The following is a 27,309-nucleotide window of genomic DNA, read 5'->3' as shown; positions in this document are numbered from 1 at the left end:
GTCAAGACGTTGAATTCCTGTTAGTTCCTGAAGATTCATGAGATATTAATGCATGTAGTAATGCATAAGTCATGCATTAATTAATGCATGAATTCATGATAATTCATGTACCCTTATCGCAAAGTGTTACCACACCCCTGAGGTACAGGTGTTTTCTTCAGTTTGGGAATGACTAACTTCCCCAGTATCATCTAAAAACAGGAACTTAAGAGAGACTTGTAGTTAAACTAAATTTCACATTCTTTCTGTGACTTTTACACTGATATAAATCATGCTGAGACCAGTGTGATTGAATTTCCAACCCTTCGTTGTATCAATTATGAACTGAAACTAAATCAAAAGTTTAAAGTAACCAAAAATAACATTTTCTGAAGTTCATGTTTGTAGAATTGATGAAATGTTCATAAATACGCTTGATACACACAAACAAGATGTCCGCTGTGGTTGTTAATCCCTTAAAAGTTCATCACAATGTTCCTCCTTCGGTTCAAGTGGTTTGATTGAAGAACACTCAGAGGATAGCCTTCCAAAGAGATTTCACAGGTCACCTGTGTAAAGACACAGACAGACTTAACTTCATACTTGTCAAGGATAAACTACCTACGGTGGCCGCAAGAGCTCAATGTCTTGAGGGAAAAAAAGGCCAATCGCACTGTGTAAAAAGTCTGTGGGCGGGCAGAGTTGCGGAGATTCTGTGTGTTTGTCAACAAAGAAGCTGGCGAACGGTGGTCTTAACAATCGGCTTTGGTCGCGACTCTGGAAGATTTGAAGTTAAGCTTTTCTTTGAGAACAGCACTGAAGTAATTCTTAAGAAGGAAAGATGTGTTCGGAGTTATATCTAACTAGCTCCGCTTCACGTTGTTCTGGTTGGTTGAAGCGCTATCCTTTTGCGTGCAGAGGGACGATGAAAAACAAACGTTTATCCCGCACCTCAAATTGAGCCCTATCAATGGCGAGTTCCCAGACCGAGCACCTTGATGTGGGTCTGGCTTGTCAGGCTATATTTGCAGTACATGTGTGGTCAAACTGATGAAGATTTTGTCTTTTCTTTATTTGCTGTTGTTTTGTGTTTTCTTCAGTTGCAGTGCGTTGAGCTCTCTTGCCCACCGTAATAAGTACTTCACAAGTTTACACGTACTAATAATCAGATTATTTATAGTAAAGAGTATGCATATTCGAGGGGAGGGCTCCAAACTCGGAATTTGGCTCGAACCCAGAGTACTCCCCCCATATCCCTGTCTAGGAAAGTAACTAGGAGAGAGTGAGAAGCCGGGATGGTGGAGGTATGCAGAATATTGTTTAACAAATGAGTCAGTTATGTATATAGGCCTCCACTCACGTTGATTGGATTGGCAATTTGAATGTGTTCCAAACTTTGTTTGTTTGTCTGAAGTGCTAAAACACATTTCTCGAAACCATCGCTCAATTTCTCAAAACCTTAAACACAAAACCAAGTCTTCAAACTACATTCAGAGAACATCTGACTCTACTGTCAAAATCAAACCATTGTACAATTTTACAGACAGCCAGTCAAAACAGAAACACTACAGATTGCTCATTAGACACTACCTAAAAAAATGGAGAACACAGGATCCAAATTATACAGTTAAAGAAAAAAAATTATATTGTAACAGTGAATACATTTTGCAATTACATAAAAAAAGGGGTAATTTCAATTTTCAGTAGTAGTAATGTCAATAAATTGTACACTGTATGCGCTGCAAGTATGTACTGAATATGGTATAGTAATGAATGTCTGTATATTCATCACTTTCATACTGTAAATATACAGCGGTCCAACAGCAAAAGCCAAAAAGGTTACAAAACTCAAATTAAAAGCATGTTACTGTGTGCAACTGCAAAATCAAAGTCAGTGAGAGATTCATTCTGCCTCAGCATCACCTCTTTGTGTTGGGTCAGGCCATGAGGACTTTGTCCACATCATAGGCAATGTCGTCTCTTGCCAGGCAAAGGGAAAAACCCTTGCTCTTTCTCATCCACTTCCTCCTCCTCCACCGACTCTTACACATACTCCCTCCTCTCCTTTTCTTTAGATTGTTTCCTATTGTTGGTATCAACATTCAGTGCACCTGTGTCACACGGGCACTCCAAAATGGCTTCTTATTTTAAAGTGGGTTTGATCACACCATTAGAAATATGTGTGAACAATTTTGAGCCGTTGTGTGAAAACGATGACAACTATGTTTTATTTGTATTTGACGTTTGCCTGACTGTGTTTAGCGTTTTTTGGTGTTTAGTGAGTGAGATCTGCGTCTAACTGTCTTAACTTGTCAAGGGTTTTACAGAAAGAGTGGTTTATTCAACAAATTGGTTTAGGATATCAAGAATTTGGTTCAGATAATGGGCTTTAGTGTTTTAGCAATTCAGAAAAACTGTAGTAAAACATTATATAAAGATGGACTGTTGGTGTAGAAACAAATTTCAATTTTCAAATTGCTAGTACATTTCACAGATAATTACAAATAAATGGCAAGCTTGAAATAGAAAGACTGAATGTTTTTATAAACGTACTCTAATAATATGCTAATATACAACTTGAAAGAAACATTTTTTTACAGTGTACCTGTGGTCCAGTCTACGGTGATGTAGCGCCTGTGTGAGCAGCTCAGAGGTGCTTTGGAAGGAGCGTCCCAGCTCGTCCAGCTTCTGCTCCATGGAGATGATTCGCTGCTCAAGCTCATGATAAGAGCTGTTCCAGTTTGCACTCAGATCACACATGATCATCTGCATCTGTTTGAGGACAAAGTCCATTTCCAGACAATATCCTTTTCTTAGATTTGCTACAGCTGTATTTCACGAGTGTAAGCACATATACGTATAATAAGACACAGGACATTTGGTCATTTTCTCACTCAAAGCATTTGGGAGGTACAGTCTCTGCAAGATGACTGTCAAAGTCTTTAAGTAGCACACCAGACTCTGTCAGACATTAAGGTAGTTTTTACAGAGATTTTTATGGTTTCACAGAACATTTATATGTCTGGGTTAGGTGAATGCCTCTTTTTTGGCCAAACGGACCTAGACACCAGTCCGATACATGTCTTTGCTTACCTTCGAGAGATCCACCATCTCACTGGCATAGTCCCTTATCTTCCTCTGCTTCAACCGCAAGTGACGAAATCTAGTCAGAGACAGAAAGACATGCATTGCATTCATCGTACGGTACAATGGTTCATCGTATGGTACAATCATTTTGATCTTCTTTATGCATTCATGTCTTTTAGGTCTTTTTACGGTTAAATTCGCGATCTTTTGTAACAGTAGATTTGTGTATTTCCTGACATTTGTTGATGTCAGGCTTTGCAACAGCAAATGTCTCTAAATATGTTGTGTCCCAAAAAAGCAAAACGGAAACCAGTTATTGTAGGGGAACCATCAGCAGCTGCCGAAGCATGCAGACATGACCAGCGTCCGCGTGTCATGGGAGTAAAAAGGGAACACACCAGAAAGCACAAACCAGAATGACCTCCGAACAATTTGGCGGTCTGCTTGCTGGCATGCCGTTTTAGCTGTCACTGCAGCACCCACTTTCTTTCCAGAGTATTCTTGGTGGTTCTTCGAACCGTAAAACAGGAAGTCAGAAATCCCTCCACCCTTACAACCACAGATCTCATGCATGGAACATTCTAAGAGCCAGATTCCTGTAGTCATTAATGATGCTAAACTCTGTGGTATAGATTCACACATTACAGCTTCCTATGCACTGGTCATAAAGGAACTGCAGCCAAAGAGGGCAGCCAGCTGAGCAGCTCCCCCCAAACTCAGCCCTTATCCTCAGGAAGATGTGAGGACATACTGTAAACAATAAAGTGGTCAACAATATAGCTGAGAGATGGGAAACTGCCATTCTCGCAACGACCACAAGATAAACACTGCACAACTGCATATTATAGTTTGCATAACGTGATTTTTGTGAAACTGACATGTCATGTATCCTTTTATAGAAAATGACCAAGTGAAATATGAACAGTTGCCTTGAAGCAATACAGTGTACCCCACAGTGTCCATTGGGTTTAAATAGTAAAATATTCCATGCAATGGTCCAGATATGTGAACTATTGAATGAATTTAAAAGTATTAGAAAATTCAACTTCATATCAAATTGTATGAAAATGGTGATAAAACACATCCTTGCGGCACTCCTGTGTTTGTCATGATGGGTTTTGACTGACTGTGACCTGTCCTCACATTCTGTCTGCCTGTTAAAAGGTCCTGAATCAACTTTACAAGAGTGAGGTTTACACCCATGTTTGTCAGCTTCTCTATCAACATGTGTTACTGGATGGTATTGGCAGCTGAATAGAAGTCTGCAAACAGGATGCGTACATGAGAGGCAGGTGTCTCAAAGTGTTTGTAAATTACATTCAGGAGGGTTGTAACAGTATCTTCCACACCCCTTTTCTCTCTATAAGCAAACTGTAATGTGTCCATGTAGGCTTAGGTTTGTGTTTTGAGAAGATTTAAAAATAATCCACACAATCAAAACACTGGCAAAAGAAGTGAGTGCTACTGGTCCAACATCCTTCAGTCTTACTGGTTGGGGTATATAATATAATATACAGTAACTTATAATTATAAAACTTATCTCCATGTGAAAATAATCTTCACTCCTTAAAATAGCTTGAATGTAACTCTCTACACCCTTGTTTCATTTAGTATAAGCAGATACATGCCTTTGCAAATCAACCCCGCCTCCACTTACTCACACACTCACTCACATAAAATAATCATTCGCTCAACTTTACTGAGGTAAACCAAAGTCTCTCTGGGTAGCCGCTGTACAATGACAAGTGGAAATGCTGGTTTAATATGGCCATATTTGTTTAAACCAGAAACCAATAACCTGGCTTCTCTTGAGACTCCCCTGCTGTGTCTCACTGCAGTTTTAAAGGGGGGGTGAAACACTCAGTTTCAGTCAGTGTCATGTCAATCTTGAGTACCTATAGAGTAGCATTGCATCCTGCATATCTCCGAAAAGTCTTTATTTTTTTAATAATTATATAAGAAAGATGCGCTGTTCCGAGTCTTTCCGAAAAAAGCCGAGCGGGTGGGGGCGTGTCGTGTGAGCGGAGCTAAATAATGACGTGTGCTCGCTGCTGCTATTGTGTTGAGTCGAGTGCGTCGTAAAGCTGTGTCATCCCTAACAGCGGGAAAAAAACTTTATTCAAAATAAAAATATGGCTTTTAATCAGATACAGCCATACATCTATGATCCGGAATCAGACCCAGAGGCTGCAGTTGAACAGGAGCAGCAGCAAAAACGACTAGAGCAGGACGTCTCTATGTGGTACAAGTTATACACTAACTATATAATATGCTTAGCGGCTTGTGTTATTTACATATTTATACTTGAATTATATCGTCGTATTTTTGTCTTTGAAGGTGTACATGTGGGAAGTGCAGTTGTGCACGTGTGTTTGTGTGTTTACGCGTGGTTTGTGTAGACAGTAAGCGGACACAGACATTTGAAGCAGTCTCACTCACCCTTCTAACGTTGGGACTGCTCCATCCTTCAGCATTAGGCGATTGGGAAAAGCCGGCGTCGAGCTGGGCCTTGTTTATGAAACAGTCGGCACCGAAATGCAGCGAACAGATATAAACATTCGCGCAACTCAGTTGCTGATCCGGAAAAGCAAATTACATCCACTGTTGCCTTAACGCGGGGTTTTGGAGAATCTGTGCAGGACTGTCTTGGTCTGGCAACCAAAAACGCACTTTTTTGGTGACATTGTTATGTGCTATGTGTAGCTCTCTCACGCGCTTCCGGTAGAATTGTCCGTAAGGCCCATACAAGGAAATTTCGCCCCCATTAACGTCAAAGGGGACGCATGATCTCAAAAAACTTGCCGAAACTTATGACTAACCGGAAGTAGTATTTTTGACAAAGAAATACTCCCATCAAACGTCCACCTTAACTTTTGAAACTTTGTCTATGTTTAGTATGGGATTCCAAGTCTTTAACAGTGTAAAAAGATCAGTATGCATGAAACAGCATTTCACCCCCCCTTTAAGGAGAAAATACTCAGCAATGTTAATCAGTGTTGACTTATGAATTTGTGTTATTAAAAACACCACACAGACATAAACAACATTAAAACCAGATGTATTACCACAGGGGGTCTTTCAAGTAAATGAAAGAAATTATTATTATTATTATTATTTTTTGCCCAAAAGTAATTAGTGTCAGCAACAGATCCTAATACAACCCTCTGCCTTTTTCTTCTAGTGCATCTCTCTATGTCTAATAGTTGAATGCACACTGTAATGGATCACTCACACACGGATAGCCTCCAGCAGACATCTCTGATGATGACGATGCTCTCCGCTGTTGTCCTTTGTCTGGGTGGTGCGATGCAGTAACCAACATTCTCTTAGCACATCGGCTGCTGCGTGCCGGATCTGCGTCACAGAGAGTATAATTTCAGTAATAAGTAATCTATCAATCATAACCATACAAGGATACTCTCTTGACAGTCTGCAATGCCATTTCTTAAGTCAATAGTTTGTTTATATATATATAGGATATAGTTTGTTTATACAAACCCGATTCCAAAAAAGTTGGGACACTATACAATTTGTGAATTAAAAAGGAATACAATAATTTACAAATCTCAAACTTCTCACAATAGAATATAGGTAACATATCAAATGTTGAAAGTGAGACATTTTGAAATGTCATGCCAAATATTGGCTCATTTCGGATTTTATGAGAGCTAAACATTCCAAAAAAGTTGGGACAGGTAACAATAAGAAGCCGGAAAAGTTAAATGTACATATAAGGAACAGCTGGAGAACCAATTTGCAACTTTTAAGGCCAATTTGCAACATTTTGGGGTATAAAAAGAGCCTCTAAGAGTGGCAGTGTCTCTCAGAAGTCAAGATGGGCAGATGATCACCAATTCCCACAATGCTACGGCGAAAAATAGTGGAGCAATATAAGAAAAGATTTTCTCAGAGAAACTTTGAAAAATTGCAGAGTTTGAAGTTATCATCATCAACAGTGCATAATATCATCCAAAGATTCAGAGAATCTGGAACAATCTCTGTGCGTAAGGGTCAAGGCCGGAAAACCATACTGGATGCCCGTGATCTTCAGGCCCTTAGACGGCACTGCATCACATACAGGAATGCTACTGTAATGGAAATCACAACATGGGCTCAGGAATACTTCCAGAAAACAATCTACTGTGCCATTTGCAGTTGCCGGCTAAAGCTCTAGGTAAAAAAAGAAGCCATATCTAAACATCATCCAGAGGGCAGGCGATTTATCTGGGCCAGTGCTCATTTAAAATGGACTGAGTGGCAAAACGGCAAAGTGGAAAACTGGTCTGTGGTCAGACAAATCAAAATTTTAGGTTATTTTTGGAAAACTGGGACGCCGGACTTAAGAGGACAAGGACAACCCATGTTGTTATCAATGCTCAGTTCAGAAGCCTGCATCTCTGATGGTATGGGGTTGCATGAGTGCTTGTGTCATGGGCAGCTTACACATCTGGAAAGCCACCATCAATGCTGAAAGGTATATTCAAGTTCTAGAACAACATATGCTCTCCTCCAGACGTCGTCTCTTTCAGGGAAGACCTTGCATTTTCCAACATGCCAATGCCAGACTAAATACTGCATAATTTACAACATCATGGCTGCGTAAGAAGGATCCGGGTACTGGCCAGCTTACAGTCCAGATCTTTTACCCATAGAAAACATTTGGCACATCAAGAGGAAGATGTGACAAAGAAGACATGACAGTTGAGCAAATAGAAGCCTGTATTAGACAAGAATGGGACAACATTCCTATTCCTAAACTTGAGTAACTCAGTCCCCAGACATTTGCAGACTGTTATAAAAAAAGAAGAGGGGATGCCACACAGTGGTAAACATGGCCCTGTCCCAACCTTTTTGAGATGTGTTGACTTATTTTAACTTATTTTCCCTTAACATTATACATTTTCTCAGTTTAAATATTTAATATGTCATCTATTTTGTATTCTGAATAAAACTTCCACATTATTGCATTCTGTTTTTATTCACAATTTGTACAGTGTCCCAACTTTTTTGAAATCAGGTGTGTACAGTTTAAATTGTTTAGCAGATAAAGTACTGAAACTATTGTCAATTCTGCTGCCCATTAAATTACACTCAGTAACAGTATGATGATTGTGATGTGTCCAGTAAATTACAAAATACAACACATCAGAGTATTACTAGAAAATCTGGACAGGATGTAAGGAAACTGCTGTGGTTTATTAAAGGAGCGGCCTTGATGGAAACAAAAATGGAAAGATGGGAACGGAAGGACAAGTATTGGTTATTTTGAGGGTGATTTGAGGATGAGAATAGCTATCATAAAGTTATATATGGGTTATTGACGGTCAAGGGCTTTCTTTTTTTCAATCACACGTTTCTCTACTTTCTTTGATTCTATTATTGTCTCTGTGTCTTCCTGTTGAAGAGCTGCTCATAATGATGTCACAAGTTCCCTGGCAATTTTGTGTTTGTGGTTATTATTAGTGTGTCCAACTGTGTCCAGATGTCTTCCTTTAATCATCAAGGTAAATCTTTGCAGGACTTGATGAGTTGGACCTGTGGCATGCACACGCACACGGGCACGCACACAGGCACGCACACACACACACACGCACACGCACACGCACACGCACACACACATGTTGGTCTATGTGGTTTACAGGGACTCTCCATAGGCGTAATGGTTTTTATACTCTACAAACCGTATTTTCTATCCCCTTACACTGCCCCTGCCCCTAAACCTACCCATCACAGGAAACATTCTGCATTTTTACTTTCTCAAAAAAACATCATTTAGTATGTTTTTAAGGCCATTTGAATTATGGGGACATTTGATATGTCCTCATAAACCACATTTATAGAGTAATACCAGTGTAATACCCATGTAGTTATACAAATTTGTGTCCTCATAAACCACATAAACAGGCTCACACACACACACACACACACACACACACACACACACACACACACACACACACACACACACACACACACACACACACACACACACACACACACACACACACACACACAACAAAACACCCTGTGACAGGATATGGCTGTTGCCAAGTTGAAAGCACAGGTCCAGACCTTTATGAAAATGTTGAAGGAATATTCTTGGTTTAGTCAAATTTAGCTCAATCGACGGCATTTGTGCCAATATATCGCTATCTAACCCCCAACCCATACATATATGCATTTAAATCATAATTTTTGCAGTTATTTTAGGGTTTCTAGTGTTGCATTGGTAATGGTAAAGTTATACAATTGGGTACAACTTTATAAATATATCTTTATATATATATATATATATATATATATATATATATATATATATATATATATATATATATATATAAACACTGATATAAATAAATTAAATAAAATATTTAATAAAATCATATTTTTTAAGTTTTTTTTTTGTGTCAGCTTCCAATACATATCCCATAAATCCCATACATAGATAATTTTGAAAATGAGGAACAAGGTAAAATTGTATAATGTTATAATCAATATTGTCCAATCAAAGCACTCTTAAGGTGCTCAATATTAAATATAATCAATATTATATCAAATGAAAACCCAGAATATTCCATTAAGAACTTGTTTTCAGCGGTGGGAAAAGGCTGTCCTTTTCAGAAACACCTGTGATTTCTTGTCTCTTCAAACCAGTATGATTTCATTTCAATTTGTTGAAACTCTAACCATTATCCATCTTCCTCTATGCATTTATTTTGGGGTCTCTCCTCCTTCCCTTTGATAAGCAACCAGATGGATCCTGTTAGAGGAGTGCAGTCACCCGCCTGCTCACCTCAGGATCAAGATCCGCTCCTCAGCACCTTCTCTTATGCTGCATATGCTAAGGCTCCCTCACAGGACACACATCAGTACATCTTATTTCCTGTCTGCAGTTAAACTTCTCATGGACTGACACAAGTTCTTTTCCTGACAGGGACCTGATTGTTTCCTCCCTTTGACGCCTTTTGTCGGCTATTAAGAGCTCAGCGGCCGTCTCTGCCTGGCCGTCCTAAGCATTTTCCCACACTGTGCTGCTATTTGGACTTCCCTATTTAAGGAAAAAATAATATTATAAAAAGCCTCAGAAATCATAACACACGCTCAATGCGGAAAATAATGCTACTTCCATCCATGCCTCTGCATCCTCTGGGTCACTGCTTTTTATGTTTCTCATCCGAAACAGAGAGATATGTTTAAAGATTAAGTTAAGCATTCCCAAATGGCTAAGCTAAGTCTCAATATCATTAACATATCTATTTATTACTACCAAGGGAAATGACCAAGTACAAGTAGGTGTGGACAAAAAGACAGTGAAGAACTGAAAGAAAGTGGCATGCATGGCGTGTTTTACTGTATGTGGTGGTCTGTGTGCTCACCCGCTTGGAGATCTGAATGTCCATCATGAAGAAATGCACGTGTTTCTCCCCTTTGTTAAGCGCCAATTTCTTAGTCATGACCGCTACCAACATAGCAGTACATGCCACACCCTGACAACAAACACACAGACATGAGCATGGTTACCATCTGTCTCATTATCCCAAACATGTACTCAGGCATAAAGTATTCAGACTTAATGATATTCAGACAGTACACAGAATTCTGTGTAACAAGTGTAGAAATAATTGTTGAGGCGGATGGAATATAATGGTATTTATTCTATTCAAATCAGTTTCAAAAAGCAATGAAATAAAATAAAATGGAAGAACATTATAAAAAAAGTGTCTATATTAGAAATATTTCCATGTCATTTTACGCTAAACAGTTCATTTACCTGAGCTCCTTAATTTGTTGCATTAGAGAAAAAAATATTGAGATATAAAGAAAGGGAGAGAGAGAGAGAAAGAGCCAGTTAGTTGATATGGAAAGAAATAATAGTTAGCCAGACATGGTTTCATCTGTTCGCTTTAAGGTTGCTTCATGGTATTGACTACAAGGGCTGAAAACACAAAGGCCTACAGATTTTCCATAGTTGATTATTCACAGCCGTCAAGGAAAATGGTAAAGTATAATCGCAGAACTGAGAACTCCCCTTAGTCAATCATCTCAGTAAGCCAGAATGAATCAATTCAATGGGCAACATTTTTAATACAACTATATATTTTCACAAGAGTTTCTCACTAATTGCTCTTTTATTCTGCTGGCGGTGTGAATTCCTCTGTGTTATAATCTAAAATATGGAGGTATTTCATTTTTTGAACTGTCCCTATAAGCAGAATTTTCTGGAATTCATGCAAGATGCAAAACAATGCCCGACTATAAAATTATTTATTAGTATTTTCCCCTTGTTTTTTCTTATTAAAAAATCGACATATTTAAACCAAGATTACTTGGACCGCAAAGGGCATAAGATAGCCTATTAGAAATGGATATCAGGGAATTATCTTGATTTAAGTTTCTAATACAATTAGCAGTTTTCTCAAAGTTTGTTATCATTTTCTTTCTCATTAGAATGAATGAGGTTTAAGCATAGAGCAAGGTAAAAAAAAAAAAAAAAATTCATTTACCCAAGCGATTTTTTCCTAGACTGGGTAAACCCAGCCTTATCTGCGGGTTTTCGCACTGTATGTCAGTCTGGAAACTGGTACATTCATTTCTACTGCTTCTGTTATACTTTTGAGGGGACCAATCACAGACTGGCTTATGCACCGAAGTGATCGGTGCCGTTGATCACGCCTCTTGTGCTCTGATTGGTTGAAGGACTATCCAATTGCGTACAGTTATTAGAATAATGTTCATTTATCACGCCCCTTGTGCAGTAGAAAATACAGAGGAGACTCCCCAGATCAATGTTTAATCTTAAATTAAGTTTGATCTGGTGATAGCCAGACAAATTTTTACCCCAACAAAATTCCACAATTATCTTTTTTTTTGTTGAAAAAATGTAATATTGTGATATATTATTACAATTTTAAATAACTGGTTTTCAATGTATTACACTTTAAATGATCATTTATTTCTGTGATGCAAAGCTGAATTTTCAGTAGGCCTATCATTCCTCCGGTCACATGAACTTTCAGAAATCATTCTAATATGATGATTCATTTTCAAATTTGGAAACAGTTATTCTGCCTAATATTTTTTCATAACCGGTGATACTTTTTTATAATACTTTAATGAATAAAAAGTAAAAATAAAAATAAAAAAGAAGCAAATATTTTAAAAATAGAAATCGTTTGTAACAACAATATACACTACTGGTCAGTAATTTGGGGTCAGTCATTTCTTTCTTTCTTTTTTGAAATAAATCAATAATTTTATTCAGCAAGGATGTGTTAAATTGATAAAAATGGATGGTAAAGGAGATTTATATTATTTGAAAATATGTTTTTATTTTGAATAAATGCAGTTCTTTTGAACCTTTAATTAATCAAATATATTGGCAGCAGAACTGTTTTCAACACTCATAATAAATCAGAATATTAGAATGATTTCTGAAGGATCATGTGATAGACTGGATGTCATGTGACACTGAAGACTGGAGTAACGATCCTGAAAATTCAGCTTTGCATCACAGGAATAAATGATAATTTAAAGTATAATAAATTGAAAACTAAATATTTTAAATTGTAATAATATATCACAATATTTAAAAAAATCTGTATTTATGATCAAATAAATGCAGGCTTAATGAGCAGAATAAACTTCTTTCAAAATTTATTGTGCTTTTCAAAATACAAATAGTAATGTGTATATTTATACCGCCATTTTTTATTTTTATTTTTTTAATTTTTTTTTACATGCAAATGGTGGTGGCCATGCAAGGCAAACACACAGATGCTCCATCATACTTCCTGTTAATGGGTAACAGGTGATGATGGAAGCTGATCATGCCATTTTAAAGTCATTAAAGTTTCATCTTTATGTGGAGAAAGGAGGCATTTCCATGAGGCAACCAGGCATGTTGAACACTACGGTTGAATGAGCTGCAGGTGAGAGGCAATCCCCCACTAATGAACACCCCGCATACTGTTCCAACTGGATTAGGAAAGTTTTTTTTTTCTGGTTTTCCAAGTCTTGGGTACAGGTTGGCACACCCTCCTGATCTAGTGGCGCCAAATGCTATAAACCACCTAAAAATGGCAATGGTGGAAAGTTTTCCCTAAAAAAAGGGGGAAGCTTATAAAAATACTGAGCGAGGGAGAGAAAGAAGAGTGAAGGATTATTTTCCACTGTGTCAGGGAGGTGTCTGGCTTTGGCTCTAGCCCCATGCTCCTGTCGTGTGAGCCCCATGCTTCTATCCTGCCGGCTTATCTGCCCTGATCGGAAATGAGGGATGGAGAGAAGAGAAGGGCGGACAGTCCGGTGCAGATGCAGCTGCCTGAGTCAGAGTGAGGCTGGAAACCCAACCCTCAGAAACATACCCCACAAATTCACAAAACATAATGGCACAGGGCAGACTCTTACCGTCATATTCTCTAAAACGTTCGCCAAAAAGGTTTCATTTGTTAATATATATTAATAAGAACTAATAATGGGGAATAATTCCAAAGCATTGTTAATTTCAGTTAATGTTAACAGTTTTATCTGTTGATATTATTTAATTGACCTAAGTTAACTTTAATAAATTAACTAATGTAACCTTAACTTCAATTACCTTATTTTTTAACTACTTAATATTTAATACATAAACTATATATATTTACATTGAATACTTATATTAATATTTATAAAATAATGATATTATTTATTGTTGTAAACTTCTGACATGAAATTAATATGTATCGACTATATTTTCAGTCATTCGGTCTGAAATGATCTTGTACGGGTGTAACCGAAGTACTTGGTTTACAGACAAAACAATCTGTGTATCGTTTTACTAAATCATTCCCTCCCTCCTTCACTTACTGAACTCTAAGTTCAGATACACCCAGATGCACACAAACCCTGAAATACCTTCATAATGCCTTAAAGACTTCAACATTATATAACACAAGGCAAATTAACAAAATAAAAAAAAATACTTACTGGATATTTGTTTACATTCAACACAGTCATTCAGATCACCTCTCAATACTTGTTCGTTAATCAGGATTGAACAGCCTCAGTATGAGAGATGTCACAAACCATGATTCTATTTAAAATCATAAAGTGTCAGCACAGTATCAGACTCCAGTGTCTCTGTCAGTAAGGGTGGAAGAACAGCTGTAACTGTACAAAAAATGTGTCCAGATGGGTGTGCATCTCATAGCTCAGTCACGACACTTTGCGTGTGATGAAGCAGAAGCTGTGAAAACTACAGCCACTGATGATTTACGTTTTTAAAAAATGGGGGTGGGGTGGTTAGAAGCCAAACGTCTTACAAATTACATATACGCTTGCTAATGATGTTTTTATGAAAACCGAGATTAATTGATTTAATTATGTTCGCATTATTCATTTTTGTTCACATAGTAAATATGTAAATGTAATGAAAATAAATACACACAACCAGAAAACGACTCATGTTTCATGTGTTGCCAGTTGTGAACGGCTCTGAATGATTCACAGAGTGACTGGCTGCATCCGAAATCGCATACTTCCCTACCACAGCTCCTTCTCAAAAAATTAGCATATTGTGATAAAGTTCATTATTTTCCATAATGTAATGATAAAAAATAAACTTTCATATATTTTAGATTCATTGCACACCAACTGAAATATTTCAGGTCTTTTATTGTTTTAATACTGATGATTTTGGCATACAGCTCATGAAAACCCCAAATCTAAAAAAAGTAGCATATTTCATCCGACCAATAAAAGAAAAGTGTTTTTAAAACAAAAAAAAGTCAACCTTCAAATAATTATGTTCAGTTATGCACTCAATACTTGGTCGGGAATCCTTTTGCAGAAATGACTGCTTCAATGCGGCGTGGCATGGAGGCGATCAGCCTGTGGCACTGCTGAGGTGTTATGGAGGCCCAGGATGCTTCAATAGCGGCCTTAAGCTCATCCAGAGTGTTGGGTCTTGCGTCTCTCAACTTTCTCTTCACAATATCCCACAGATTCTCTATGGGGTTCAGGTCAGGAGAGTTGGCAGGCCAATTGAGCCCAGTAATACCATGGTCAGTAAACCATTTAGCAGTGGTTTTGGCACTGTGAGCAGGTGCCAGGTCGTGCTGAAAAACTAAATCTTCATCTCCATAAAGCTTTTCAGCAGATGGAAGCATGAAGTGCTCCAAAATCTCCTGATAGCAAGCTGCACTGACCCTGCCCTTGATAAAACACAGTGGACCAACACCAGCAGCTGACATGGCACCCCAGACCATCACTGACTGTGGGTACTTGACACTGGACTTCAGTCATTTTGGCATTTCCTTCTCCCCAGTCTTCCTCCAGACTCTGGTACCTTGATTTCCGAATGACATGCAAAATTTGTTTTTATCCGAAAAAAGTACTTTGGACCACTGAGCAGCAGTCCAGTGCTGCTTCTCTGTAGCCCAAAAGTGTCTTGACGTGGGGAATGCGGCACCTGTAGCCCATTTCCTGCACACGCCTGTGCACAGTGGCTCTGGATGTTTCTACTCCAGACTCAGTCCACTGCTTCCTCAGGTCCCCCAAGGTCTGGAATCGGTCCTTCTCCACAATCTTCCTCAGGGTCCGGTCACCTCTTCTCGTTGTGCAGCGTTTTTTGCCACACTTTTTCCTTCCCACAGACTTCCCACTGAGGTGCTTTGATACAGCACTCTGGGAACAGCCTATTCGTTCAGAAATTTCTTTCTGTGTCTTACCCTCTCGCTTGAGGGTGTCAATGATGGCCTTCTGGACAGGGTCGGGTCGGCAGTCTTACCCATGATTGCGGTTTTGAGTAATGAACCAGGCTGGGAGTTTTTAAAAGCCTCAGGAATCTTTTGCAGGTGTTTAGAGTTAATTAGTTGATTCAGATGATTAGGTTAATAGCTCGTTTAGAGAACCTTTTCATGATATGCTAATTTTTTTGAGGTTTTCATGAGCTGTATGCCAAAATCATCAGTATTAAAACAATAATAGAAATATTTCAGTTGGTGTGCAATTATTCTAAAATATATGAAAGTTAGTTTTTTATCATTACATTATGGAAAATAATGAACTTTATCAAAATATATATATTTTTTTAGAAGGACCTGTAGTAGGTGAAAAACACTATGTGACAAAATAAGTACGTCCAAATTCACAGTACTCATAAAAGAGCAGGCCAAAAGTACCCGGATGACTTAATTCTTCCGGTGAGATTCTGAAGTGTGCATATGATGGAGAGGATTTCTAACATAACTGATGCTGGTAGGTCACATGACAATGACAACATGGCGAATACTACAATCACTCATGCTATATAGGAACATACATTTTTAGCGGTTGTGAAGTAATTATTTATTTAGAAGTACAATAGTATGGGATTTTAGATGCAGCCAAAGTTCAAAGCGCTGGTTCACGAGCGAGTTTGTGAATCATTTTGACTCCATCTTTAAAACGAACCGGTGCATACGAGTTATTTTTCATTACATTACGGCTCGTGTTGTGTTTGTTGTTGTTACCATATTTTCGTATACAAATATCGCATGCAGATATAGACGCAGAACAAAACTATTGTCACCTTATCAGGAGCACTATAATATGTTCAGGCAACAATGCATATGATAATGCTAAACCAAAGCCATGGAGCTCAATGAAACATTAGGACTCATTGTCTTCTTTAAGCAAACACATGTCTTACTGAATATGCCTAATTCTCTAACAAATACCACTTTCAGAAAAAGTCTGTAGCACAACAAAAGCCATTTAATTATGTTGTCAATAAATTCACTTATTTTTTCATTTGTCTCCAACTACACTTTTGTAAACTTAGCACCAGTAGACCTATATTGTGGTACAAACATGACTAATGGTTATAGTTATATTTACCATGACTCCTGTGAAGAGACACACCACCTTTCCACAGCTGGTGTGAGGGGACACATCTCCATATCCCACTGTGAGGAAGGTGATGGCTATAAGCCACAGTGCTGTGTCCATGCCACCTGTCTCTACCTGCTTCTGCCTACAGGTGGAGACAGAGAGCGGGTGTGTGAACAACTCGGAACAAAAGAAAAACTCAGGACATCTACTTAAACGAAATGAAAAGACAACAATGTTAATGAATGACTCATAGCAGTAGGTATCTAAGCCCTACAAAAGCACACTAGAATGTTTTCTTTGAAATTTGATGGTCAAAAATGAGTTCTGAGTGCTGAAGAACAACATGTTTGTTCCTGAAATAAATGTATTTCTAAGAAATGACCACAACTCAAATTGACCATCAACATCAGGAGCAGCGGGATAACACTTGATGAGCTGTAATGAGTCAAGCAAGAGGAAGCGAATGGAAAAACTGCAATAAATACGGTTGCATACCGCACGCTCTGTACCTTTCACACAGTCGCAGCATCCAAGCAGCGGAGAGCCAGAAGAACATGATGAAGACCAGAAGCGTGCGGGCCGGATACTTGTTCATTAACACCTTGAGCACAAAACGGAAGCTGAAGTTGATGTTGTTGAGGGAGCCGATGCTCCTGTAAGAGGCGCTGAGGAGCACCTTGCTGTGTAACAGGACGGCTCTGTGCACGAGATACAGTCTCAGGAACATTAGGGCCGACAGCAACAGCTCCACATCGAGCATGACTTCTTTGTGACTGGAGGACAAGCAGAGGGGGGTAGAGGAATTCTGCTCCGGTTTTCCCCCCAGTTTGTCCTCCATGTCTGGCCTCAGGTAGATGGCCACAGGATGGATAGCGCAGACAATGAGCTCCAGAGAGATGCCAAGCACCCGGTTACTGGTCATGGCAATGCGCCAGTCCACCTGGTTGTGGTCAATGATGAAAAGCTTGAAGAAAGGAAAGAAAAACAGAGGCAGGATGTGTATCAACAAGAGAATCACTTGATTGATCTCATAAGGAAGCAATGATTAACAAAGTATGGCAGAGACGTGAAAGTGAGCAAGACGTTCTTGATTCACTGTAAGAACGGAGCCAAAACAAACACAGCCCTGCCCTCCCTGATAGGACGTCCAGCTGTATAACTGTTTTGCTTGTGAAGGACTAGTGTGTCAGTGAAACTACTCAAAACCATAAATCACAAATGAATGCCTCATTAATTACATGACACGAAAAAATATTAAACATGACTTAGAGCAGAAAATGAGTAACACCATATTAATCAACAGCCGTCTTGGATTACATCAGACAAAAGTACATGGACCAGAATTCAGTTGTAAGTGTAATTTTGTCCTACATTTTCCTGCTACGCTTATTGTACCAGTTCCAGCTGCTGTCAAATCTGAAAAAGTTTGTCACTCTGCACTGCGAAATTTTCCTCATCCATGATGTCACTGGATGTAATGACAAAAGGTTTAACATTTAACCATTTTAAATGAATAGATGTCACCATTTTAAAGTGCCCCTATTATAGTTTTTTGAATTTTCCCTTTCCTGCAGTGGGTAATACTGAAAGTGCACGATAAATAAAGTTATTGTCTCCCAAAAGATAGAATCGACTCTGAAGTGTCTATAAGAGTCATTTGTAATTTGAATCTCACTGCGTGACGGTTCTATGTCACTAGACAACCAGATCATGTGAATGCGTATAAATAGTGGAATGAATCTTTTTTTTGCGTGCTTATGAAACGCACTTTATGGCGTGCATATGACACGCTCTTGGGTAGGATGTGGGTGGTGAGTGTTTTGTGCGTATAAAACGCTATAAAGTGTGTATTATATGGACGCGAAAAATAGCCTAGCATATGCACGGCAAACTGAGTTTTGGCGTATAATTCCACGACATTGCACACTCGTACTAATTATACGGATTTTCGTGAGATCCGGCTGCACTAGAAAATACATTTGCATAACGCCCGCCTATATTCGCTTTCCCCACAACTTAAAAAAGCAGCCCTCAAACGTCATTTTACATTTTGCAAAATGGGACTCACAAAAAACTTGTTCTTAAAAGATGGGTCAGTTTCCAGTATATTTGGAGCAGCATGCTCCTCAGAATCACAACCTGTAATTATGAATAATTATTGATGTATTTATTTTCTACCGGGTGTTCAAAATATGTGGTTTGTCTTTTATATTGTGTAAGTTTCCTGGCTAACCGGCTAATTCCCGTTATTTCTGTTTTACGGAAATACTATTAAGCAGCTGTGGGCCACTATTACCTAAAACTTTGTCTATTAATGCAGACTGGCTGTCGTTCTTACTACTTTGAGTAAAGATCAAGGATGGAGCAAGATTTGTTCATAGGACATTCAGGTTAGTGCTGGGCTAACGTATGTAGTGTTATTAACACAGTGCACCGCAATAAAAAAAAAATACACATGGGTTGGTTGATGGACATACACTCGTTAATGCTGATGGTGAGGAATTACAGTTGCAACATCTCATAATCTACCTCAAAATGAGTAGCGTGTCACTGAGAAACGATTACATGATGGAGGTTCCATATGAATAGCTAGTCCTTCCAATGTTGCATCATCAGACTCGTGCTCGGATTAATATGGTAAAATCGTCTTAACAGTGTGCGCAATTGCTGAGCTTTAAGAAGCCTCATCCTTAGGTCCTGACTCTCTGTGGTCATTAAAAATCCCATGGCACTTATCGTGTCCTGGCCAAATTCCCTCCATTGGCCCTTACCAATCATGGCCTACTAATAATCCCCATCTACTGAATTGGCTCTATCACCCTCTCTCCTCTCCACCTATCGCAGGTGTGTGGTGAGCGCACTGGCGCTGTTGTACTTTGGCTGCCGTCGCATCATCCAAGTGGATGCTGTACACTGGTGGTGGCTGAGGAGAGACCCCTGACATGAGTGTAAAGGGCTTTGGGTATACAGAAGTACATATGAAATCGCTTAATAAATGCATCATTTATTCATTCAAGCCTCCGGATGAAGCTGAAGAACAGTTATGGTAATGGCGTTTAGCTTCCGAAACATGTATTGTACATGGTAGACCAATTACAACAGACTAAGCTGTCTGGCCAATCAGAGCAAAGTATATTGTGGAAATCAGGAATTTTAAGGGATACTTCACCGCTTTTTCATATTCAACTATGTTATTCCCTTAACTAAGACGAGTTGATACATACCTCTCTTATCTGAGTGCATGCACTTAATCTTTCTGACTTGCGGTGACGATCTGATAGCATTTAGCTCAGCCCATTAAGCCCAGTTCATTCACTATGGTACCAAACAGAGATCAAGTTAAAAGCGACCAAACACCAAACAGGTTTTCCCTATTTAAATACAGTTACACAAATAGTTGAACGTCCTAGTATGGTGACATAAAATAAAACGTGGCGCTTTTCTAAGCGGATTAAAAAGGAGAACTATAATGTATGGCGGAATAGCACTTCTGAGAGTACTTCGACTCGGCGCAGTAAAAAGTCCCGGCTGAAACATCCTCACATCTCCCCCTCCCCCCAATTGACAGAAATGAGAGAACAGGGTTCTGAACACTGAACTTTGTGAGGCCTCCAGGCCTTTAGATTAGACTTTGCAAATATGATGCTGATATGATTAAATCTCTAGAGGTGTCCGTTAAAGTACAGCGTCTGGAAATGGCAAAAACTGCAACATTTTTGCAGAGAAAATTCACAATATCTCACTTCCTGTTGGGCTTTTAGATTTTGCACCCGTCTTTTTTGTAGGCATTGTTTTGTTACATGTGTCTACCGGATTTCATACTAATACGTGAACCCTAGCTTGAACTGCACTTAATTGAAATTTTGTAGGTGGCGCTATCGTGCATTTTGCCACACCTAAGTCTGAAACCCATATCAGATGTACATTTTCATCACTTCTGACGTGTGTGCAAAGTTTCATGAATTTTCGAGCGTGTTTAGGCCCTCAAAAATGCGATTAATTTGGGAGAAGAAGAATAATAGGATGAGCAATTCCAAAAGGGTCCTCATACCATCGGTGCTCATGCAGGCCCTAAATATTAACCATACACAACAGTAGTATTTCTTTGAAAAACATTTCAATGCATGATGATGAAATAGACCAGCACATGAAATCTTGCCTTTATTTGCTGCCAATTAAGTCCATTAATCCTGCTGCAGACAGTTAGCGATTTTTGTCCCTAAAATGAGGCCTTTACGGTGATGAGGAGTGGTGCGATATGAGTCCCATGCTGTTAAGGGTTTGCAAGGCGCAGGGAATATGGTGGGGGTTGCGGTGAACTGAGGGAGATGTGAGATCATGTAAAAGCAGGTGACGTCTTGGCAGAGTGGTCTGATGGAGACATATGTTGAGGTACTTAAGTATAGCAGGGGGCGTTTGGCCAAATTACATGCTTTATCAAAGAGCTTTATCATCGGATTTCAGAAGACAGACATTTACTTCACACACTTTTTGAAAACCCCAAGAGAAAGATTTTTTCTATTTAAAACTTTCTCATTTCCCTTGTTTTTTCCTCTTTCATTATTATGTTCCTTTCCTTTTTTGCTTACAAGTTCCTTTTAACAAACGAGTCACAAAAAGAATCACATAGTGAAAGTGTAACAGACTTTTTGTTAGGTTTGTACTTTGTTTTTACTTACATTTTTTCACTTTAAAAGCCCTGATGTCCCTTTGGGCCTCATACTGCTGACTCAGTGTGAGGAGTTACGATAAGCCCCACCTGCTCATCACACTTGCCTTCTTATCTGTGTACTGCACTTGTATACGCTATAACGTTTTCTGAATTTGACACTATTCAAATTTAGTCAGGTTTTTTAACTGGCCTCAATCAAATTTCTGTTTATCAATTATTCTTTCTTACTTAACCCAATGGGAAATGCACCACGGTTAGGAACTGTAGTCGCACTACCAAATGAGTATTTTCCAGTATAACACTGAGTTAGTAATAGTTAAGGGCAGTAGCGGTACAGGCTTATTTGGTGCTCTAGGACAAAATAAGACCTGCTCTCTCCCCCTTCATGACAGTACGGGACAACATTTGAGCGTGCACACGCAATATCTAAGCAAGAGCATTGCCATGTGACCACTTTAAATTGAAAGCAAATGTCCAGTATTGTGCAAGAGGATGCGCTCTTGCGTTACAATAATGTGTTCTCGACATTTGTCATTATAACGCCATAGAAACTGCCTCAAATTAACTATAAATGAGAGAACAAAGTCGTGTCTAAAAGCTGCCTGAGCCACCCGTTCCCTATGCCAGTATCCACCGTTAAAGGAATCTTCAAATGTAGTAGGTTTCACTATCTAATCCTGTACTTTAACACCTCTCATAGAGACATCATAAGATAAACATAACCCAACTGTGTGAAGTCTCATCTGTATCGTATTGCCATAAGAATTTTATGCCAATGTGTAATCATATGGACTCTTCTGTAGCAGTCAACATAGTCAACATTTCATTCAAATATGTATGACACCGCAACAATAGCCTGACAAGCCAGACCCACATCAAGATGTTTGGTCTGGAAACTCACCATTGACAGGGCTCAATCCGAGGGGCAGGATAAACGGTTGTCTTTCAAACTCCCTCTGCACGGCGTGCACGCGATAGGATAGCGCTACCACCAACCAGAGCAATGAAGGTGAACCGGAGCTCATTGATAGATTAAACATTCGCCGTATCCGGTCGGCAAAACTCCGAACACATCTTCCCTTTTTAAGAATGACTTCAGTGCCGTTCTTTGTTCTTTTCACAGAGAAAAGCTTAACTCCAAGTCTTCCAGAGTCGCGGTCAAAGCTGATACGAAAGACCGCCGTTCGCCAGTTTCTGTGTTTACTAGAAGCACGCAAACACAGCTCAGAAGGGTATTGAGAGTTGCTAGACGACACTCGCGGGCAGATTAGATTTATTGCCGCTAGGGTGCGTCTAGATTTCTAGGCTACCGCAATAGAAGAAACTAGTTAAAACTAATTTGACAATTAATGAGGATGAAAAACACTTAAAGGGTTAGTTTAAATAAAAATCATTTTATGTAAAAAAAAAAAGATCTTCTTTTGTGTTCCACATAATAAAATAAGTCATACACGTTTGGAACGCGGGTGTGTAAATCATGACAGGAATGTCATTTTTAGGTGAACTGTCCCTTTAAGAGTAATATCTTCAGACATTCAGGGATTCAGATTGGACAAAAACACTCACTCTGATGTCTTTATAATGGAAGGCGATGATGAGAATGAGCAGACACCCAGTGGAGAAACTGATGAGACCGTTTATGGAGAGGGCATATATGGATTCCTGGGGAGAACAGACAAAACACAGAGATTGACAGTGAATTATGCTATTTGTCAATGTAAGAACTGAAGATCATTACTTATATACAACAGATAAACATTTAATAACTATATTACGGTAGTCTAAAGTTGCAGTATTTCACTGTCATTTTTTGCTCTTTTATTATTACATGTGGCATAATATACAGGTGCTTTCTTCAATTTAACATTTTTCTAATCTTATTTAAGATTAGATGTTTTGGTTTTTTATGGCAAAAGGAAGTTTGTTTTGCTTACTTGCTTATTACCATGTAATGCGGGAAGGATAAGACATGAAAATCCGCCTCAAGCTTATATGCCATTAGAGGTCAAAACTCAAATCCATTATGCAAACAGGCGCTAATTATGCACTAAATGATGTGGAAAGATGCAATATCACCTTAGGCAGTGTGAGCAACACAAAGCGGAGGGAGACAAAATGTGGAAAAACTTGCATAAATAGCCAATTTTCCTGCATAACCTGTTTTCCAAGAGAATGGTGGGCTAAATAAATGATTGTGCCTGGAAGATCGTTCTGTTAGCATGTGGTCCTTCTCCATACCAATTCCACTAAAATAACATAAAACAAATATATGCATTGCTATGCAAATTCAAAAACAAATCCAGAAGAAAATGTACAAAAATGACATCACTATACCTACTCTGAAAACAATTATAGTATGATAGTTCCACATATCAGGGTTCTTGTCCGTTTTTTGAGCAAATTTCATCAAAAGATACTGCAACGACAAACATATCACCCTAAAATAACTGAATATCACTGAATAAACGTATATACTACATACATATGTTACATTAACAAATCTAAATGTAAGAATTTGACCAGGTAGAAGAAGCCCCTTAAGGTAAGCAGCCACCTTTTTTACAGTGTAAATACTAAAGAGATATATTTAAATCTCAGATAGGGGGTGACATAAAAACCATGAGAACCCCACAACTTTAGATAGGAAGGAAGCTGAGGAGCCTGTTTTATACTTCAGGTTTCTTTGGAAGAAAAGCGTCTGCTAAATGACCAAAAGGGCTATCCGGTGTCCTGCTTTAGGTGTTAGTCTGTGAATCGCCTCTGTAGTCGACAGATCATGTTATGCACTAAAGTTGAGTCAGACAAGTTGAAGAAGGTCTGACTGGTTCACTGTGTATTTTGTGTACAACGCTGAATTTAACAAAATGAGAGAACACAGTTCATCGAGAAAAATCGGTCACACTTTAGTTTAGGGGCCAATTCGCACTATTAACTACCTGTTTACTATAAATTTTGCCCCAATAAACTCCTAATTACTGCTTATTAATGTAGTTGTTAAGTATTGGATTCAGGGATGTAGCATAAGGTCATGCAGAATAAGGCATTAATATATACTTTATAAGTACTAACAAATAGCAAATAGCCTATATACTTATAAGGAACATGGACCCTAAACTAAAGTATTCCCTAAAAATCTATAGCATTTTGAAAATCTAAAGCAAGTGGAAACTTCAATTGTATAGCTCATATCATGCTTTTGGCAAAGACTTGGAAAATTCTTGTTCACAGTTCTGCTCAATTTGTCTTAAATACAGCCTAAAACGACTACAACTCATAAATCAACAACTGTGATTTATAAAGTTGATTTGCACATACAGTATTAGCTTCTCACAAATATCGTTTTTAGAAAGAAAACAATGATTTATTTGCAGTGTTCATGTTAATGTGTATGAATGCAATACGCCAACATTAAGGAAACAGTAGGTAAAGCTTATGGGGGGTAAAGTTGAAGTTTGTTTTGACCGCTCCAATCACCACGGTATGTGGACGGGATAACACGTGAAAATCAGCATATATAGAGCTTATGTCCCGTTTAAGGTCAACACTTAAATCCATTATTCAAACAGGCGCTAATTATGCACTAAATGGTGTGGAAAGATGCAATAGGCAGTCTGAGCAGCACAAAGGGAGGGGGGACAAAATGTGGAAAAACTTGCATAAATAGCTGCTTTTCCTGAATAATTTGGTTTCCATAAGCCGTCACGGTTGCAGAAGTAGGCTATGCTTTGGAGGTGCAAATTAATTCTTTCTCTAAATTGTCTAAAAAAACAAAAAAGTTTTGAAGCAGTAGGACCAGAAATAATTGTAGGAAACTTGCTAAAACAAATCATGAAAACAGATGAAAACACTGATTAGTTGTCAAGTCAGGGCGTTAAAACTCTTCAGTCACTCATGTTGACTTATTTCAAGTTGAGACTGCAAAAATAGATTATTATCATGATCATGTGTTACATAATCAACATTAAAACATAAATGTTTTATAAACATTTTTATAAAATATTAATACTTGGTTTAAATGTAGAACATTATGATATGCCATTCATATATGTTATTAATGTTAAAAAAAATAATTACTTTATCTTCGGACACATGTAATACGCAGTAAATATGTCTGAAGAGTTGTTTGAAAATCAGGTGATGCCTTTCAGATTTTTCTCACATTAATAAAATACTTTAAATGAATTCTTCAAATCAGTGTTTTCATAAGTTTATCAAAAAGAAATCACGGCAAGATTAACTATTACATTTTTTAAATGCATTAAAAAAAAAAAAATCTAAATGTGAGTGTGAGTGTCTATTTCTTGTATAAAAAATGGTGCTAGCAACGCCAAGGTCGTAGGTTCAAATCTCAAGCAGTGCATGAACGGATACAATGCAAACCTTGACTGCACTGTCTCTGCTAACTGCATACCTGTAAACAGTCAGACAATATAGTATCTACTTTGGGACAAATAACAGGTAATAAGTGAATGCAGTGCGTATATCTGATTCCCTGCGTTATTTGGACCTCACAGACCAACAGTTCTTTTTATGTTGCTAAAGTTGACATGGACAATTTGGGGATGCGTTTTGATATTTACCAGGATTGGTTTTACATGGCAACTCTTGTTGCGCTGTGCTTTAATTGTATGTTCTGTTTTCACCTTAACATTATTTTACTAAATAGACAAGCTATATAGAGTTATGATTATTATCGAGATATGTTTCCTTTTTTGTTCAACCTACCCTCGGGATATGATTTGTCAAGTGTCTTGTAAATGTCCGTCATGTGCTAACATTTCAATTAACAGGATTTATCCAAGTCAGAACCAGATTTGATAGGCATATCAATAAATCAACCAGGTAGGAAAGATGCATTAAGCTAACTACATGTATTTACTTTTTACAGTCTAACAGATACAACATGTCTCTTTAAGATATTACGTGAGCAAAGACCTAGTACAACTTGATTAGAATATTCCATCCGTGCGTAATTTTGAAACTTTTTAGACCTGTTTTTTTTTTATTTGTGTAAATAAAGTACTGTAAATAATTAAGTAAATATCTATTTTAATCCTGAGTGATATTTCCTATTATTAAATATAATTTCACCCTTTAAAGTCCAGAGCTGATGCTCCATCCATAAATGTCACGCACCGCGCACTACCGTTACCTGTATTTCGTTATAGCTGTATACTTACTGGTCGATACACTAATGGGCACAGCTCAGCATGCAATACCATCAGCAGAATGCCTAACAACGCGGTTCCCAGTGCCCACGCGCAGAGGCGCTTCTTGTCCTCCAAGAGAAACTTTCTGTCACGCAGTCTGTAAAGATTCCCCCCCTCGATCGGACTGAGTCTTTTCCCCGTGTGAGAAAGCGGCACTCTTATCTCCGTCGTTTCTCCGTTATGGTTGACAAGCCCATCACAGTTTCTGCCATCCACCTTGGTGTCCAAGTGCGCGAGGCGAGCGGTCATCTCCATAGCGCGCTCTTGTCTTCAGTCCAAACAGACCTCAGTCGCCTTGTTCTCCATCCTATCCTTCCCCCTCTCCAACCAAAACTTCGGAAGGCATAGCACGTTGGATTCGAGCACTATAACGAAGCACAAAGTGAAGTGTGCGCTCCTACCTGCGAACTTTCACTCACACTGTACATTTGACTGCAGCCACACGGGTCTGTGGGTAGGCGCTCTGAAACCGTTCACTATGAAGTAGCGCTCTTACGTATGCTGTGGATG

The 27,309-nt window shown here is 38.6% G+C and overlaps 1 protein-coding gene across 2 annotated transcripts; it reads right to left on the bottom strand.

Annotated features, from left to right (window-relative positions):
• Nucleotides 1-94: 94 nt before the first annotated feature.
• On the bottom strand, nucleotides 95-27,247 carry kcnn4 (potassium intermediate/small conductance calcium-activated channel, subfamily N, member 4). Of its 2 annotated transcripts, XM_067448717.1 has the most exons (9): nucleotides 26,770-27,247; nucleotides 23,156-23,251; nucleotides 17,427-17,881; nucleotides 16,924-17,059; nucleotides 10,443-10,553; nucleotides 6,299-6,420; nucleotides 3,073-3,142; nucleotides 2,585-2,751; nucleotides 95-548 (listed from the first exon to the last, which is right to left on the bottom strand). In XM_067448717.1, exons 1-9 carry the CDS (start codon nucleotides 27,052-27,054, stop codon nucleotides 545-547), a joined length of 1,446 nt encoding a protein of 481 aa, XP_067304818.1. In that variant the 5' UTR covers nucleotides 27,055-27,247; the 3' UTR covers nucleotides 95-544. The 2 variants fall into 2 exon arrangements, with proteins under 2 accessions (XP_067304818.1, XP_067304819.1); XM_067448718.1 differs by lacking the exon at nucleotides 95-548 and having other exon boundaries at nucleotides 2,615-2,807.
• Between the last annotated feature and the right edge of the window lie 62 nt (nucleotides 27,248-27,309).

This window comes from Pseudorasbora parva, chromosome 7, assembly GCF_024679245.1.
Source record: "Pseudorasbora parva isolate DD20220531a chromosome 7, ASM2467924v1, whole genome shotgun sequence".
NCBI classification, from domain to species: Eukaryota; Metazoa; Chordata; class Actinopteri; order Cypriniformes; family Gobionidae; genus Pseudorasbora; species Pseudorasbora parva.
This window is presented reverse-complemented; position numbering and strand designations above follow the sequence as displayed.